The 16,124-nt window shown below is 39.2% G+C and overlaps 1 protein-coding gene across 1 annotated transcript in view; it reads left to right on the top strand.

Moving 5' to 3' along the window:
* Window positions 1–16,124, top strand: part of LOC116522425 (titin-like) — a 309,289-nt gene that overhangs the window by 233,701 nt on the left and 59,464 nt on the right. The window contains 49 exon segments of the mRNA XM_032237329.1: window positions 19–315; window positions 409–708; window positions 1,449–1,763; window positions 2,506–2,658; window positions 3,481–3,612; window positions 3,615–3,629; window positions 4,683–4,964; window positions 5,076–5,198; window positions 5,201–5,299; window positions 5,302–5,376; window positions 5,465–5,613; window positions 5,615–5,768; window positions 5,878–5,916; window positions 5,919–5,987; window positions 5,990–6,096; window positions 6,099–6,126; window positions 6,129–6,158; window positions 7,855–7,995; window positions 7,998–8,040; window positions 8,042–8,151; window positions 8,266–8,436; window positions 8,439–8,507; window positions 8,510–8,566; window positions 8,668–8,710; window positions 8,712–8,974; window positions 9,056–9,202; window positions 9,205–9,343; window positions 9,504–9,508; window positions 10,083–10,382; window positions 11,258–11,551; window positions 11,657–12,731; window positions 12,733–12,827; window positions 12,830–13,086; window positions 13,088–13,139; window positions 13,142–13,264; window positions 13,267–13,482; window positions 13,485–13,586; window positions 13,589–13,637; window positions 13,639–13,756; window positions 13,758–14,037; window positions 14,040–14,164; window positions 14,166–14,292; window positions 14,295–14,552; window positions 14,555–14,605; window positions 14,697–14,737; window positions 14,739–14,969; window positions 14,971–15,016; window positions 15,111–15,395; window positions 15,502–15,801. Coding sequence (XP_032093220.1) covers window positions 19–315; window positions 409–708; window positions 1,449–1,763; window positions 2,506–2,658; window positions 3,481–3,612; window positions 3,615–3,629; window positions 4,683–4,964; window positions 5,076–5,198; window positions 5,201–5,299; window positions 5,302–5,376; window positions 5,465–5,613; window positions 5,615–5,768; window positions 5,878–5,916; window positions 5,919–5,987; window positions 5,990–6,096; window positions 6,099–6,126; window positions 6,129–6,158; window positions 7,855–7,995; window positions 7,998–8,040; window positions 8,042–8,151; window positions 8,266–8,436; window positions 8,439–8,507; window positions 8,510–8,566; window positions 8,668–8,710; window positions 8,712–8,974; window positions 9,056–9,202; window positions 9,205–9,343; window positions 9,504–9,508; window positions 10,083–10,382; window positions 11,258–11,551; window positions 11,657–12,731; window positions 12,733–12,827; window positions 12,830–13,086; window positions 13,088–13,139; window positions 13,142–13,264; window positions 13,267–13,482; window positions 13,485–13,586; window positions 13,589–13,637; window positions 13,639–13,756; window positions 13,758–14,037; window positions 14,040–14,164; window positions 14,166–14,292; window positions 14,295–14,552; window positions 14,555–14,605; window positions 14,697–14,737; window positions 14,739–14,969; window positions 14,971–15,016; window positions 15,111–15,395; window positions 15,502–15,801 — 7,980 coding nt within the window.

Here is a 16,124-nt window from a genome sequence, read left to right on the forward strand (position 1 = left end):
TCTTGGCTTTGTTTGTAGGTCCTCCATCAATTGAACTCAATGAGTTTATGGAGGCAGAAGAAGGAACAGATATTAACATTGTAGCTAAAGTGAAGGGTGTGCCTTTCCCTTCATTGACTTGGGCCAAAGCTCATCCAAAGACACCAGACGACAAACTACCAGTGCTATATGATCAACACGTCAATAAAGCTGTGGGTGAAGACTCTTGCACGTTGGTGATACAACAGTCTCGCAGAAAGGATACAGGCTTGTACACCATAACTGCTGTCAATAATTTTGGAACAGCTGCAAAGGAGATGAGACTAAATGTTCTAGGTAAATAATAATCACTTTTAGTTTTGACAATCTAATTTACAGTTTATTACTTAATTTTACAATTTGCTTCACTTTATCAAATATATTTTTCAGGTCGCCCTGGACCACCAGAAGGACCCATTAAATTTGAATCTATTTCAGCTGATCAGATGACATTGTCTTGGCTACCTCCAAAAGACGATGGTGGCTCTAAAATAACAAACTATGTCATTGAAAAAAGGGAAGCAAATAGAAGGACATGGATCAACGTTACCAAAGAACCTAAGGAATGCATTTTCACAGTTCCCAAGCTGGTTGAAGGTCATCAATACATCTTCCGCATTATGGCACAGAATAAATATGGCATTGGAGAACCTCTTGATAGTGAACCTGAAACAGCAAGGAATCTTTTCAGTAAGTTCAGATTTTGTTTCAAATAGATTTATCTAGAAAACATAACTGAAGAGGAATCAGATTTAATCACTGCGATCATCACAGTGTTGTATCAAAACACTACAAACCAAGACTTATTTCAAATGTATTTATAATGATTATTTAAAGTCTTCAAAAATATTTTTCTTTACATAACTTTTATAGTTTCCTAAAATTCACCTTAATTTTATATCATCTCTCAATTTTGAATTGTATAATTTTACTTCATTTATTGTACATATTTTATTATAGGTAAAATTGTATATTTTAATTTATTGTACATATTCTGTTCTGGATAACCTCTTTAATTTTTATCAGTAAAAACTTAATTAAAATTTATGAATTAGAGTCTGATCACTTTATTATGCATCATTAAGTACAGTGTTGGAACAAAGAAAATCCAATTTGCCCCAACATTAGGAACCAGCCATGCTGCTCTTAGGATCTGTTGAACCATCATCACATGTGAAATGATAGTGGTTAGCAGACAATGCAATAATTATATTGACTCCTCTAGTTTGAAAAAGCCAGTTTTAAAAATTGTGCTTTCCCAATTGCTGATAATGGTTCAGTAAGTAGGAGAATTTGAGAGATGTGAGTTACAGCTAGATATCCCAGTCCCTCTTATTTCGCACAGTTCCAAGTAAAAGCTGCAAAATATTTTGCAAAAAAATGAGCAGTAGTACTTTATTTTACAATATGTATCTTTTTTTCCCCCCTAGCTGTTCCTGGAATTTGTGACAAACCGACAGTAAGCAGCGTCACACATGACTCCATGACTGTCAACTGGGAGGAGCCAGAATATGATGGAGGCTCTCCCGTGACAGGTTACTGGCTGGAACGCAAAGAAACCACTGCAAAGAGATGGACAAGAGTTAACCGTGATCCTATTAAGCCTATGACCCTTGGTGTTTCTTACAAAGTACCTGGCCTCATTGAAGGTTCAGATTATCAGTTCCGTGTATATGCTATCAACGCTGCTGGTGTCGGTCCACCAAGCATGCCTTCTGATCCAGTCACTGCAAGGGATCCAATTGGTAAATTGCTTCAATTGTTTTTTGTTTTGTACGAAAAGAGGGAAAGAATAGAATAGAATAGAATAGAATAGAATAGAATAGAATAGAATAGAATAGAATAGAATTCTTTTTTGGCCAACTGTGGTTGGAAATGCAAGGAATTTGTCTTTGGTGCCTATGCTCTCAGTGTACATAAAAGAAAAGAAAATATACCTTTGTCACAAATCATAAGGTACAATACTTAATGATAGTTATAGAGTACAAATAAGCAATCAAATCATACTAGGAAACAATCAATATAAATCGTAAGGATACAAGCAACAAAGTTACAGTTATATAGTCATAAGTGGGAGGAGATTGATGATAGGAATGATGAGAAGACTAATAGTAATAGTAATGAAGCCTTAGTGAATGGTTTGACAGTAATGAGAAATTATTTGTATAGCAGTGATGGCATTCGGGAAAAACTGTCCTTGTGTCTAGCTGTCTTGGTGTGCAGTGCTCTATAGCATCGTTTTGAGGGTAGGAGTTGAAACAGTTTATGTCCAGGATGTGAGAGGTCTGTAAATATTTTCACAGCCCTCTTTTTGACTCATGCAGTGTACAGGTCCTCAATGAAAGGCAGGTTGGTAGTAACTGTATTTTCTGCAGTTCTAATTATCCTCTGAAGTCTGTGTCTGTCTTGTTGGGTTGCAGAAGGGAGGCCTTATCAAACAGCTGGCAGTAGATGCTTATTATAAATAAATTTTCTTGTTTTTTTCAGCTCCACCTGGCCCTCCAATTCCAAAGGTCACTGACTGGACAAAATCATCAGTTGATCTTGAGTGGGCTCCACCATTAAAAGACGGTGGCTCTAAAGTTACTGGTTACCTTGTTGAATTCAAAGAGGAAGGGAAGGAAGAATGGGAAAAGGTAAGTAATAAGACACCATGAAAATGTATTTCTGACACCTTAAGGAAGGGCTTGTTAATTGGGCATTTTCAGGAAGTAATGATGAGCACTGACCTCTATCCTCCAAGATGTCTCTGCTTCATCAGTCTGACCTCATAGCAGCAGAATCATTGCTTTGGGTCTCCTGGGAAGCTTTTACAGAAAGATGGGTAACCTATGAAGCAAGAGCAACAAAGAGAAAGGTGAAAGGCATTTGTATCAGACAAGGCCAACTAACCTGAAAAGAAATAGAAAAGAGGAAGACAATGCTTTCTGTACACAGACAAACCCCCTATGTTACATCAGCTGCATTACAGGCTGTTTCTGTACCGAAATATTAATCAAACCAATTATCCGAGGAAGTGCTCGAAGTTAGAAAATAATATCTAATTTTAGAATTACTAGCTGTGACTAGCATCACTCTTAAATCACATTTTACATGCAATTCATCTTGTTGTCTAGAATAAGACTGTATTTTTTTAAAAATGGCATATGCGTTTAATGCAATAGCACATACACACTTAGCTTTCTTTGTGAATTAGGAACACTTGTGGAGAAACTATGACTGTATACAATTTATCTCAGAATTTAATTGAGAAAGATTACCCACACATCATGTGCCTTGGAGATAAAGATGGTTCTTTCATCTTTTATTCATTATTAATGAATTTTTCCTGATTTGGAACTTTACAGTCAATTGCTCTATAAAGAAATGTGCATGCAATATTAGAGCTGCCCCATATTCTGTTCTAGTTGTTCTGCCCTGCAGGAAATGTCATAGGTGACCTTATGTTATTTTTATTTTCAGGCAAAGATAAAGAAATAAGAGGAACCAAGTTTGTTGTGGCAGGATTAAAAGAAGGAGGCTTCTACCGATTTAGAGTCAGAGCCATCAATGCTGCTGGCATTGGAGAACCTGGAGACGTTACTGAAGTTATTGAAATAAGGACAGAATAGGTATTTCTTGGGGAAAATTTTTTTTTCTTAAAAGGGTAAAATACTGAAAATCTATCATTTAACTTAAACAATAGCTTAATGAATTGGGATTGTGAGTGAATAGAGGGGTGGCTACATTGCTGAAAATGGTAAATGCCTTGAAATATTAGGTGAAAATTATCCACTGCTTGGGGAGGGCCTGTTTTCCTGATAAATTTCCTTTTGAACTTAGTCTTTTTATACCTAATTACATCATTCCACAATTGCCATTTGTTTTATCCCCCCCCACACACACACACAGACCCTTTTCTTACCTTCGAATCTCGCCACAGGTGGCTCTTTCCCGATATCCAGTTTCTCCTCCACCCCAGTCTTCCTTGAATTATTGCTGGAAGAAAGTTGTATGTTTTAAGGGCTAGTGTATTTTAGTGTATGAGGGTGGTTTGTGAGGGAATTTTATTTATTTAGGACATTTATATTGCCGCCTACTTGCACATGGCGACTCAAGGCGGCTTACAAGAATATAAAAACCTTGTATAAAAACAATAAAACTAATAAAAGAGAGAATCATATAATAAAATAATATAATAAAATAACCCCCCACCCTGGCGACACCACATCACATGAGCCATTTAATGGGCTCCACCCCATTCTGTGTTCCCAGGCCTGCTGGCAGAACCAAGTCTTTAGCACCTTCCGGAAGAGTGAAGGGCCATTCTAATATCTGCAGAAATGATGTTCCAGAGAGAGGGAGCAATTAATTATTACAATTAATCATTATTCAATCATTTAAGTGTCTTTCGGCTATGCCCTTGTTTAGAGTGATACTTCTTATGACAACATGTGTGCACATGCAAATACACCCAGAGAGCTATGCATACATGCACACATATATAATGTGTCCTATACACATATTTAGACAGTCTCCAGAATTAGTTTTGTTTTGTTGAAAAGGAGAGGAAATTAGGCATTGTTACAGGATTTTTGTATCTGCTTATACTTTTCTTTCCTATCTACTCCAGTTTCCTTTTCGAAAGGCATGGCATATATAAAATGCATTCTTTTTTTCTACAGTTCCTCCTGATCTCCATCTGGATGCCCACGTAAAAGATAGAATTGTTGTTCATGCTGGTGGGGTCATCCGCATTATAGCTTATGTCTCAGGAAAGCCACCTCCAACTATTACTTGGAGCAGGGATGAAAAACCTCTGCCGGAGGAAGCTAAAATTGAGGAAACTGCTATCAGTTCTTCTATGGTCATAAAGAACTGCAAAAGGAGTCAACAGGGTATCTACACGCTCCTTGCTAAAAATGCAGGTGGAGAAAGAAAGAAGACTATTATCGTTGATGTGCTAGGTATGCTTCAAAAAGCTGGATGTCTTTATCTCACTGTTCTTGTGGATCTTAGTTCTTGGTGGCAAATGTTCATCCTGATTACATTTTTCTTTTTCTTGTTTCCTTTAACAGACATACCTGGCCCCGTTGGAGTTCCATTCCTTACGGAAAACCTAACCAACGATTCTTGCAAACTTACATGGTTTTCTCCAGAAGACGACGGAGGTTCAGCTATTACCAACTATGTTGTTGAAAAGCGGAAGCAGATCACAGAGCTTGGACACCAGTGACTTACACTGTCACTAGACAAAATGCCACCGTGCAGGGATTGATTGAGGGCAAATCATACTTCTTCCGCGTGCACCAGAGAATATCATTGGCATGGGCCCCTTTGTAGAGACGACAAAGGAGCTCCTAATCAGAGACCCGATCAGTATGTATCTTAATCTTTTATCAGCAAGATTGCAATAAAAATAGTCTTAGGAATATGTGTTTAATCTGCTGTATTTGTTTATTTCTAGCCGTGCCTGAGAGGCCTGAGGATCTTGAAGTAAAAGCAGTCACTAAGGATTCTGTTACACTGACTTGGAACCCACCCAAGTATAATGGTGGCTCTGATATAACCATGTATGTTTTGGAAAGCCGACTCATTGGAAAGGATAAATTTTACTAGAGTTACAAAAGAGAAAATGCTTGATCGGAAATATACTGTGGAAGGATTGAAAGAAGGTGACACTTATGAGTATCGCGTGAGCGCTTGCAATATTGTGGGACAAGGCAAACCTTCATTTTGCACAAAACCCATCACTTGCAAAGATGAAATTGGTAAGTTGGTCTCTGGAAGCTACCCCACTAGCATGCACTGGTTGATTTCCATTATTATTACTTTTTAAATGCTCATTTTTCTTTTCTTTTTCTTAAACAATATTTTTAGCTCCTCCTCAGCTTGAGCTTGATATCCGAGAAAAACTGACAGTCGCATAGGAGAAGCATTCAGTCTGACTGGCCGATATTCAGGCAAGCCAACACCAAAGATTACTTGGTACAAGATGACATCACGGTGAAAGAAGACAAACGAACTGTGATCAAGACTACTCCGGCTACAATTTGCTTGGGTGTATTAAAATCTGTCCGTGAAGATTCAGGCAAATATAGTGTTTGTTTGTAGAAAACAGTTCAGGATCAAGAAAGGATTCTGTCAAGTTACTGTTGTTGGTAAGTCTTGTTCTAGGACTCCGTTTTACAATATTTGCTTGGAAGATCTGTGTTGAGAGTTGATTGAGTATAATTAAAAAAGCATATAAATTGTTTGCCCTAATGAAGCAGGAGCCTCAAGCAAAGTTTCAAGAAAAATCCAGTGTTTATTAGGCATGGACCAAGTGAAGCCAGCTCTGACTTCACTCAATTCGCGCCTTGCCCCTGACCTGTTGCCCCCCCCCCAATGTGTGTCATCAGTCACATTCCCCAATTGTTGATCATAGAAGTCATTCCCTCCGGCTGTTACTGGTTTCTGGGGAGATGGCCTTGACTAGGATGTGTTTTGTTTTGACTGAGGTGCAAATTTCTCAATGCAGCCGCGAGGCTTGATTCCCCATCCCCCTGCTTATGGCAACTCAGGAGCAGGTCAGAAAGCTTCATGAGTTGACATTGTTAATGTGTTCTTTGAATTATAGCATAGATTGGAAATATAAATTCCAGTTGATTTGAAAGTCGAAAGATTGGCCATAATGTGCCTCTGCCAATTGCTTCTTTTCATATTAAAAAAGAGTCCCATTTTGGTGAGATAGGCAGCTATATAAATATGATGAATGAATGAATGAATGAATGAATGAATGAATGAATGAATGAATGAATGAATGAATGAACGAACAGTGCCTGAACTCAAAGGATGTGTGGGCATGACAGAGGATGCGGCAGAGTACAGAACAAGGTAATATGCTAGTCTACCAACGTTGTCCTGATGAATTTTAACCAAATTAGACTTGGAAAATTGTGGGTCTTTTTCATATAATTAACAGTGAGCTGCAGAAAATTAAAAGCAGTATGTAAGAGGATGCTCATTCCAAATGGTATAGTGGCCACTTTAGAAACCAAGACGAATTACATTAACAGGATGGGACAGTTGGTCTAATACTTCTTAGTTATCTGATAATTAACTTATACACTAATTTATAGACTAAAATTCAAATGTGTAAGAAAAAGATTCTTGTGAAAAGAACCCTATTTCTGAATTTTTTTTCCTGGATTGGGAAGATTGAAGGCATTGATTATACCGAGATTGTACAGAGAAATAGAATCACCTTATTTCAACAAAAAGTCATTCCAATGTTTTGCAATAAGGCCATATGTTCTTTGGAGTAGAAATGTAGTCCACTGCCTGGCAGAGCAGTAAGCAAGAGGATTCCCAAATGAGCAGGAGAAAACAGATTTTGAAATAGGTTTTACATCTAGAATATACAGATCAGAAAGTACTTACATTTTAGAAATTAATTCCTTGTTCATGCCTCTTTATCAGTTATTTTTTAGTGCAGCATTCCCCAATGGCTGCCCTCTAGATTCTGCAAGTAAGACTTAAGCAATGCAGAATTTACTTTATCCTAAATATTCTATCTGATAAATCCATGAGGTACATATCTCAGCTCTAGTTCCCAAGTGATTGACTCTGCTTTTGTTAAAGTAGCAAATACCGCTGATATATACCCTGTTAAGAATAATCAGGTTGGTAAATTGAGGAAAGAATTACAGCGTTTCCTTTGCTAACAGAAAGCAATCGACAATATATTTAGCTTTATCAGTTTCACACATGTTAGAAATTCACACTTTATACCTTCTTTGAGCGTTGTCAGATCTGTGCATTTTTATCTGAATTGTTTGTATGTGTTTGCATTTATATTTGTATCCTTTTCATCAGACCGTCCTTCACCTCCAGTGGGCCCTGTCATTTTTGATGAAGTACATAAAGACCACTTTGTTATTTCCTGGAAACCTTCCTTGGATGATGGTGGCAGTCCAATTACAAATTATATTATTGAGAAGAGAGATGCTAACAGAGATCTTGGATGCCAGTTACATCAGCAAGTGTCAAACAACATGCAAAGTCCTAAATTACTGGAAGGAAGAGACTATGTTGTCCGAATTTATGCTGAAAATCTGTATGGCATAAGCGATCCACTGATATCTGATGAAATGAAGGCCAAGGATCGTTTTAGTACGTCACCTATTTTCTAATCTATTTTAATTACTTACCTGCCACAGTCTTGCGTCATAGTTCATATACCTATTGTTCTATAAATGGGTTTAAAAAGTAATATATTTTTTTCAGGTGTTCCTGATGCACCAGAGCAGCCAATTGTTAAGAATGTCACCAAAGATTCTGCATTAGTTACCTGGAACAGACCACGTGACGGAGGAAAACCAATAACCAAGTATATCCTTGAAAAGAAGGAAACCATGTCTAATCGATGGACGAAAGTTACACAAGAACCTATTTATCCGATACCCAGTTTAGGGTACCTGATCTCCTTGAAGGCTGTGAATATGAATTCAGGGTAGCAGCAGAAAATGAATTGGTATTGGTGACCCAAGCCCCCCATCAAAACCAATCTTTGCTAAAGATCAAATTGGTATGTTTTAAAACACTTTCTTACCTGCTCTTCTCAGAAAGCATTTTCAGACAAATATTTTGTCTTCTCATGACTTCTGTTTGCTTTCTTTTTTTAAACAGTTAAGCCAAGTCCTCCGATTAATCCAGAAGCGGTGGATAAACTAAAAGTTCAGTGGATTGTCCTGGCAACCACCACGTCACGATGGAGGAGGGAAGATTATAGGCTACCTTGTTGAATACCAAAAGGTTGGAGATGAGGAATGGAAGAAAGCCAATTTTACTGCTGATTCTTGCCCTGATACAAAATATAGTGTCACTGGCCTCACTGAAGGTACTAAATATAAATTCAGAGTCCTGGCAGTTAACGCAGCAGGTGAATCAGAGCCAGCCTATGTCCGTGATCCAGTGGAAGTCAAGGACAGACTTGGTAAGCAGAATGTTAAATTTTATTCATTTTAAATGAATACATGACATGGATGCTTTCTGAACGTAAAAACTCCTTTTTCAGAGCCTCCAGAGTTAATCTTGGATGCTAACATGGCACGGGAACAGCATATTAAAGCCGGTACTACACTGAGACTCAGTGCTGTAATTAAAGGAATTCCATTCCCAAAAGTGACTTGGAAGAAAGAAGATAAGGAAGTCTCTACAAAGCAGATATTGAAGTTACAGGTGTTGGTAGCAAACTGGAGATACGTAACGCTGCCCATGAAGATGGAGGAATTTACTCCCTGACGGTGGAGAATCCTCTTGGATCAAAGACCGTTTCAGTAAAGTCATTGTGCTAGGTAATTGTGTTGATATGATTTTCAATTGTCACTGGTTAAATAAAATTAAGGAGCAGGAGCAAGTAGTGGAAAGAGCAAAGAATATTGACTCTTTCCATCTCATTTTCATATCCCTTTGCAAATTTGGGGATGAAAAGTTCACGAGGGCTATTCAGTTACCTCTGTTAGCCTAGGTCAGTGATGCCCAACCTTTATGACCGAGTGCCCAAAGTGCGTGCACGCACCCAAACCCCCAAAATGCAATGAGCATGCACTCTCCCATGTATGTGCCCACCCCATGAATGCAATGTGTGGCACCACACATGCGTTCCTGACTCCGTGCATCCACATGCAGCCCTCTGCATATGCCTCATCCCCACACATATGCATGCTTGGCCTCCCGCACAAGCCCTGCCCCTCATGCATGTATGTGGCCCACCCACATGCATCCCATGCATGTGTGTGTGCCCACAACACAAGCACACGCATAACCCTACACACTGCCCATGACCCCGCGCATGCACAGCAGAGACCCGGTGACCAGTTGGCCGGTGGGAGGTTAGATGTGCATGTGCAGTGGAGCTGAACTGGGGCAATGATTTGCGTGCCCACAGAGAGGTCGTTGCATGTCATCTGGGCACACGTGCCATAGATTCGCCATCATGGGCCTAGGTCGCCTTTTTTATTTAAAGGAGTAATGACAGGTATTATTAAATCTATCAAATGAATTTCAATGAATCATTGTTGCTTATTAATATTTTTTTCCAGATAAACCTGGGCCTCCTAGGGACTTTCAAGTGAGTGAAGTTAGAAAAGATTCTTGTTACCTAACTTGGAAGGAACCTGAGGACAATGGTGGCTCCGTCATTACCAACTATGTCGTGGAAAGGAAGGATGTTGCTGCTGCTCAGTGGTTAACAGTATCCTCCTCTTCTAAGAAACACAGTATGTTGGCTAAATACCTTATGGAAGGCACTCAGTATCTCTTCCGTGTTGCTGCTGAGAATCAGTATGGACGAGGACCTTTTGTTGAAACTCACAAGCCAATTAAAGCTATGGATCCACTTCGTAAGCCTATTTCAGTTACTATTATTATTTTGTTCATAAAAAATGCTGGTTATGCAATAATATTAAACCATAGTATGTAATACACATCTTCATATTAGCACAGACCTATGGAGTAGCTGGACTCACTGAGTCTAATCCTCTTGCAGGAATCCAGATAAAAGCACATGACCATCCATACTCTGCTATAACACATCCAGTAAAAAGAGAGCTCCCTACATTCCTAAATAATTGGCTCCAGCCAACATCTCATATCATCAGAGATTTTTCCAACATTCAGCCAAAATATAACTTCCCACAATTTAAGAGCCTTGATCTATATCCTACATTCTGATATGATAGAGAACAGGATTTGACCTTCTCCTAAGTCAGGGCTGTCAAACTTCCAGCCTGTGGGCCAGATGCATCACATGCTCGCCATGCCCACACCTGGTTTGATGAAGGGGGAAAAGTCCTGATACATCACATGACATCACGGTGACGATATGAGATTAACATTCCTGTTCTAAATCACCCACTTTTGCTATTTGATAATCCCATTTCTCCTCAGACAAACTTCTTAATGACAAACATGCCCAATTTTTTTAATTTAACCTCATAAAGCTTATTTTTAATTCCATAAAAACCTCCTCATAAAGCTTTATTTGTTTATTTATGTATTTATTTTGCCTTTCTTTCCATCTATTCCAGTTTCTCCAGCACTTTCTTAAAGACTTATGTCATGAACTGGACATGGCACTTGAAATATAATCTGACCAATGTAGAATGTAATAGATTTACGGATGACCTATCAATTTTCATGTTTAACAAAAGTTACATGCATGTTTTTATATGTTTAAAAGCAGAAATATGATTTTACTCTCTTCTTATGTTATAAGATCCACCTGGACCACCGAAGAATTTACATCATGTAGATATTGACAAGACAGAGATATCTCTTGCTTGGAATTGGCCTGATCGCGATGGTGGTGCTGAAATAACTGGATTTTTGGTGGAATACCAAGAAGAAGGAACAGAGGACTGGACGAAATTCAAGACGGTCCCAATGCCAGAATGTGTTGTTACAGGCTTGCAACAAGGAAAGATTTACAAATTCCGTGTGAAAGCCCAAAATATTGTGGGTCTTAGTCTTCCAGACACAACTGTACCCATTGAGTGCCAAGAAAAGATAGGTAATTTCTACTTTTATGGATGTCATACATCTATTAGTAATTATTGCCTATTTTAATTAATAATATAAACCATATGGTAACATTTATTTATTTATTTTATTTCAGTGCCTCCATTTGTTGAGCTAGATGTGAAATTAATAGAAGGGCTTGTTGTCAAGGCTGGCAGCACAGTAAGATTCCCTGCGATCATGAGAGGAGTACCCATTCCCACTGCAAAGTGGGTCACTGATGATACTGAAATCAAATCAGAAGGCAATTACAAAATTGATACTGACAACTATTCAACAGTTCTTACTATTAAAAGTTGTACAAGAAAAGATACTGGAGAATATTTACTCACAGTATCCAATCTAGCTGGAAGCAAAACTGTAGCTGTTCATTTAACCGTCTTGGATGTTCCTGGTCCTCCTACTGGCCCGATTGATATTGTAGAAGTCGCTGCAGATCACATGGTTATTGCTTGGCGGCATCCTAAAGATGATGGTGGAAGTCCTATAACTAATTACATTGTTGAAAAGCGAGAGTCAAAGAAAGAAACCTGGGGAATGGTCTGCTCATCCCTTAATCAAACAAGACTTAAAATTCCACGGCTACAGAAGGGTGCTGAATACATCTTCCGAGTTCGTGCAGAGAACAAGATAGGCATTGGTCCACCTCTTGATTCTCAACCAACAGTTGCTAAGGCTATGTTTGATCCACCATCTCCTCCTGGTAAACCAACAGTTCATGATATTACTGAAAATGCTGCAACGGTAAATTGGACTATCCCGAAGTCTGATGGAGGAAGTCCAATAACTGGATATATTCTTGAACGACGTGAAATTTCTGGCAAGTGGATACGAGTAAATAAATCACCAGTACTTGATCTGAAGTTCAGAGCTACAGGCCTTTATGAGGGCAACACATATGAATTCCGTGTTTTTGCAGAGAATAGTGTTGGCCTAAGCAAACCATCTCCAGTTTCAGACCCAATAAAAGCAACACGTCCTCTTTTACCTCCTGGGCCTCCAATTAATCCGAAGCTCAAAGATAAGACCAGAGAAACAGCTGAACTGGTATGGACAAAACCACTCAAAGATGGTGGTAGCCCTATACTGGGATATGTCGTTGAATGCCAGAAAAGTGGAACAACTCAATGGAATAGAATTAATAAGATGATCTTATTAGACCGTGTGCCTTACAGTACCTGGGCTCATTGAAGGAAATGAATATAGATTCCGTATCAAAGCCGCAAATATTGTTGGAGAGGGAGAACCTAGAGAATTGCCTGAAACAGTCTTGCTAGAGACATTCTGACTCCTCCAGAGCTAGAACTGGATGTGACCTGCCGTGATATCATTACAGTTAGAGTAGGCCAAACAATAAAGATCCTAGGCAGAGTGAAAGGTAGACCAGAGCCTGACATAACATGGTCGAAAAGAAGGCAAAATACTGACAAAGATAAGCGCACTGACATAATTCAAGAACTTCCACGCATAGAGCTACAAATTAAAGCATCTACAAGAGCAGACCACGGCAAGTACATTATTGCAGCTAAAATACAGCAGTGGACATGCCCAAGCATCAGCCATTGTTAATGTACTTGACAGACTGGACCTTGTAGGAACCTGAAAGTAAGCTATGTCACTAAGGATTCCTGTATGATCTCTTTTGAGAATCCAGAAGATAATGGTGGCTCTGAAATTACAAATTATATAGTAGAATATCGCCAACCAATCAGAAAGGTTGGTCGATAGTCTCCTCTGATCTTACTAAGAGGATGGTAAAAGCACATCTCATAGAAAATCATGAGTATTTCTTCCGTGTTTGTGCAGAAAATAAAGTAGGTCCAGGCCCAGTTGTCGAGACCAAGACTCCAATCCTTGCCATTAATCCAATTGATAGGCCAGGTGAGCCTGAAACTCTTCATATTGCAGAAACAGGAAAGACATTGGGCATCTGAAATGGAGAAGGCCAGACTACGATGGTGGTAGTCCCAATTTATCTTACCACGTTGAGCGAAAACTGAAGGATTCAGATGAATGGGAAAGAGTACACAAGGCAGCATTAAGGAAACACAGTATATGGTTGACAAATGTGTTGAAATAAATTTATCAGTTCAGAGTTCAAACTAAGAATGAAGGAGGAGAAAGCGATTGGGTAAAAACAAGTGAAGTTGTTGTTAAAGAAGAAATACAAAAGCCAGTACTTAATTTGAAATTGACAGGGCGTACTTACTGTGAAAGCTGGTGAACCCATTAAAATTGAAGCAGATCTTAAAGGCAAGCCCACAGCCAGAAGTTTCTTGGTCAAAGGATATGAAGATTTATCCAATCTCCCAGGGTCAAAATTGAAAACAACTTCTAATTCATCTAAGTTGCTTCTTGCAAAATCGAGGCGTACTGATGGTGGTAAATATGTTATAACAGCCACTAACCCTGCTGGTAGCTTTGTAGCGTATGCTACTGTAAATGTTTTGGACAAACCAGGACCAGTAAGAAATCTCAAGTCTCTGATATTTCAACTGACAGATGTAAAGTCAGCTGGGATCCACCCGAAGATGATGGTGGTTGTGAAATACAGAACTATATCATAGAGAAATGTGAAAGCAAGCGTATGATTTGGACCACCTATTTCCTCTTCAGTGATAATGGATTCTGTGCAGTATCCACATCTTATAGAAGGGAATGAATATATCTTTTAGAGTTCGTGCAGAAACAAAATGGGCACTGGTCCACCAACAGAGACTAAGCCAATTATAGCCAAACAAAATATGATAGACCTGGCCGTCCCGATCCTCCAGAGGTCACAAGAGTCAGCAAAGATGAGATGACTGTAGTTTGGAATCCGCCAGAATATGATGGTGGAAAGTCAATTACAGGGTATATTCTAGAGAAAAGGGAGAAGAGGACACTGAGATGGTTTCCTGTTACCAAAACTGCAATTCCAGAAGACGCAAGAAGTTACAGATCTTATTCCTGATATGAATACCAATTCCGTGTGAAGGCAGAAAATGAAATTGGAATGGTGAACCAAGTTTCCCATCAAGGCCAGCAGTAGCAAAAGACCCAATAGGTACTGATCTTCATGTAACATTGAATTAACATTTGAATATTCTGTTTAACTCACCGAATTGCTTATTATTGTATTTTGATATATTTTACAGAACCACCTGGTCCTCCCATCAATCTTAAGGTTGTTGATAGCAACAAAGACATCTATTACACTTGGCTGGGGAAAGCCACTCTATGATGGTGGTGCTCCAATTATTGGTTATGTGGTAGAAATGAGGCCAAAACTGAAAAGCTGGTCCCAATGAAGGATGGAAAAAAGCAATGTTGCAGCGCAAGTCATTCAGACCGAATTACTGTGACGAGTCTGGATGAGAAAGAACTAGTATGAGTTCCGTGTTTCTGCCCAAAATCAGGTTGGCATTGGTCCTCCCAGCTGATTTGAAGGAAGCTGTTTCTCCAAAAGAAATACTTGGTAATTTTCCCAATCAACCATTGCATTTGTGTTACTGATTTTCTACTTTGCTGGGTACTTTCACAAACAACACTCTTCTACTTTTACTTTTCAGAATCCCCGGAGATAGATTTGGATGCTAGCCTGAGGAAATTACTCGTAGTCAGAGCTGGATGCCCCATCAGACTCTTTGCTATTGTTAGAGGACGACCAGCACCTAAAGTCACCTGGAGGAGGGTTGGAATTGATAATGTGATCAGAAAGGGCCAGGTTGACTTGGTTGACACAATGGCCTTCTGTGTCATTCCTAATTCAACTCGAGATGACTCCGGCAAATACTCTTTGACCGTTGTTAACCCTGCTGGAGAAAAAGCAGTGTTTGTCAACGTCCGTGTTCTTGGTAAGTACCAGGGATAATCAGGAATAGTAATCTGCTGCCTTGTTTGGTTTAACAAACTGCTGAAGTTTGGTTAATGCTGTACCTATACCCTTTGTTTTCTTCATAGATACTCCTGGACCTGTTGCAGACTTCAAGGTCTCTGATGTCACTAAAACAACATGCCAGCTTTCATGGACACCACCTGAGAATGACGGCGGTAGTCCTGTCACACACTACATTGTGGAAAAGCGTGAGGCTGAGAGAAAAAGCTGGGGAACTCTTATTTCAGATATAAAGAAGACTAGTTTCAAAGTTGCTAACCTTGTGCCTGGTACTGAATACTTCTTCAGAGTAACTGCAGTCAATGAATATGGCCCAGGCGTTCCAACGGATACACCAAAGCCAATCAGGGCAACAGATCCACTAAGTAAGTATTTATTAATGTAGCTTTCTCCCCAACAAATTACAATACTGACATACCCACTAAAATAATAAGTATTTGAGCACAATACTGTGTTTCCACAAAAATAAGACAGGGTCTTATTTTCTTTTGACCCCCAAAATAAGTGCTTGGCGTTATTTTCAGGAAGGTCTTATTATTTTTGAGGTGCAGGAAGCAGCAAGCATGGTCACCTCCTGCCTGCTGTTGTGTTGCAATATTTTCAGGGAGGGCTTATTTTGGGGGGATTACTTATTTTAGCGCATGACCTCAAAAGCCTAATGGGGCTTATTATCTGGATATGTCTTATT

The sequence above is a fragment of the Thamnophis elegans genome, chromosome 1, assembly GCF_009769535.1.
Source record: "Thamnophis elegans isolate rThaEle1 chromosome 1, rThaEle1.pri, whole genome shotgun sequence".
Taxonomy (NCBI): domain Eukaryota; kingdom Metazoa; phylum Chordata; class Lepidosauria; order Squamata; family Colubridae; genus Thamnophis; species Thamnophis elegans.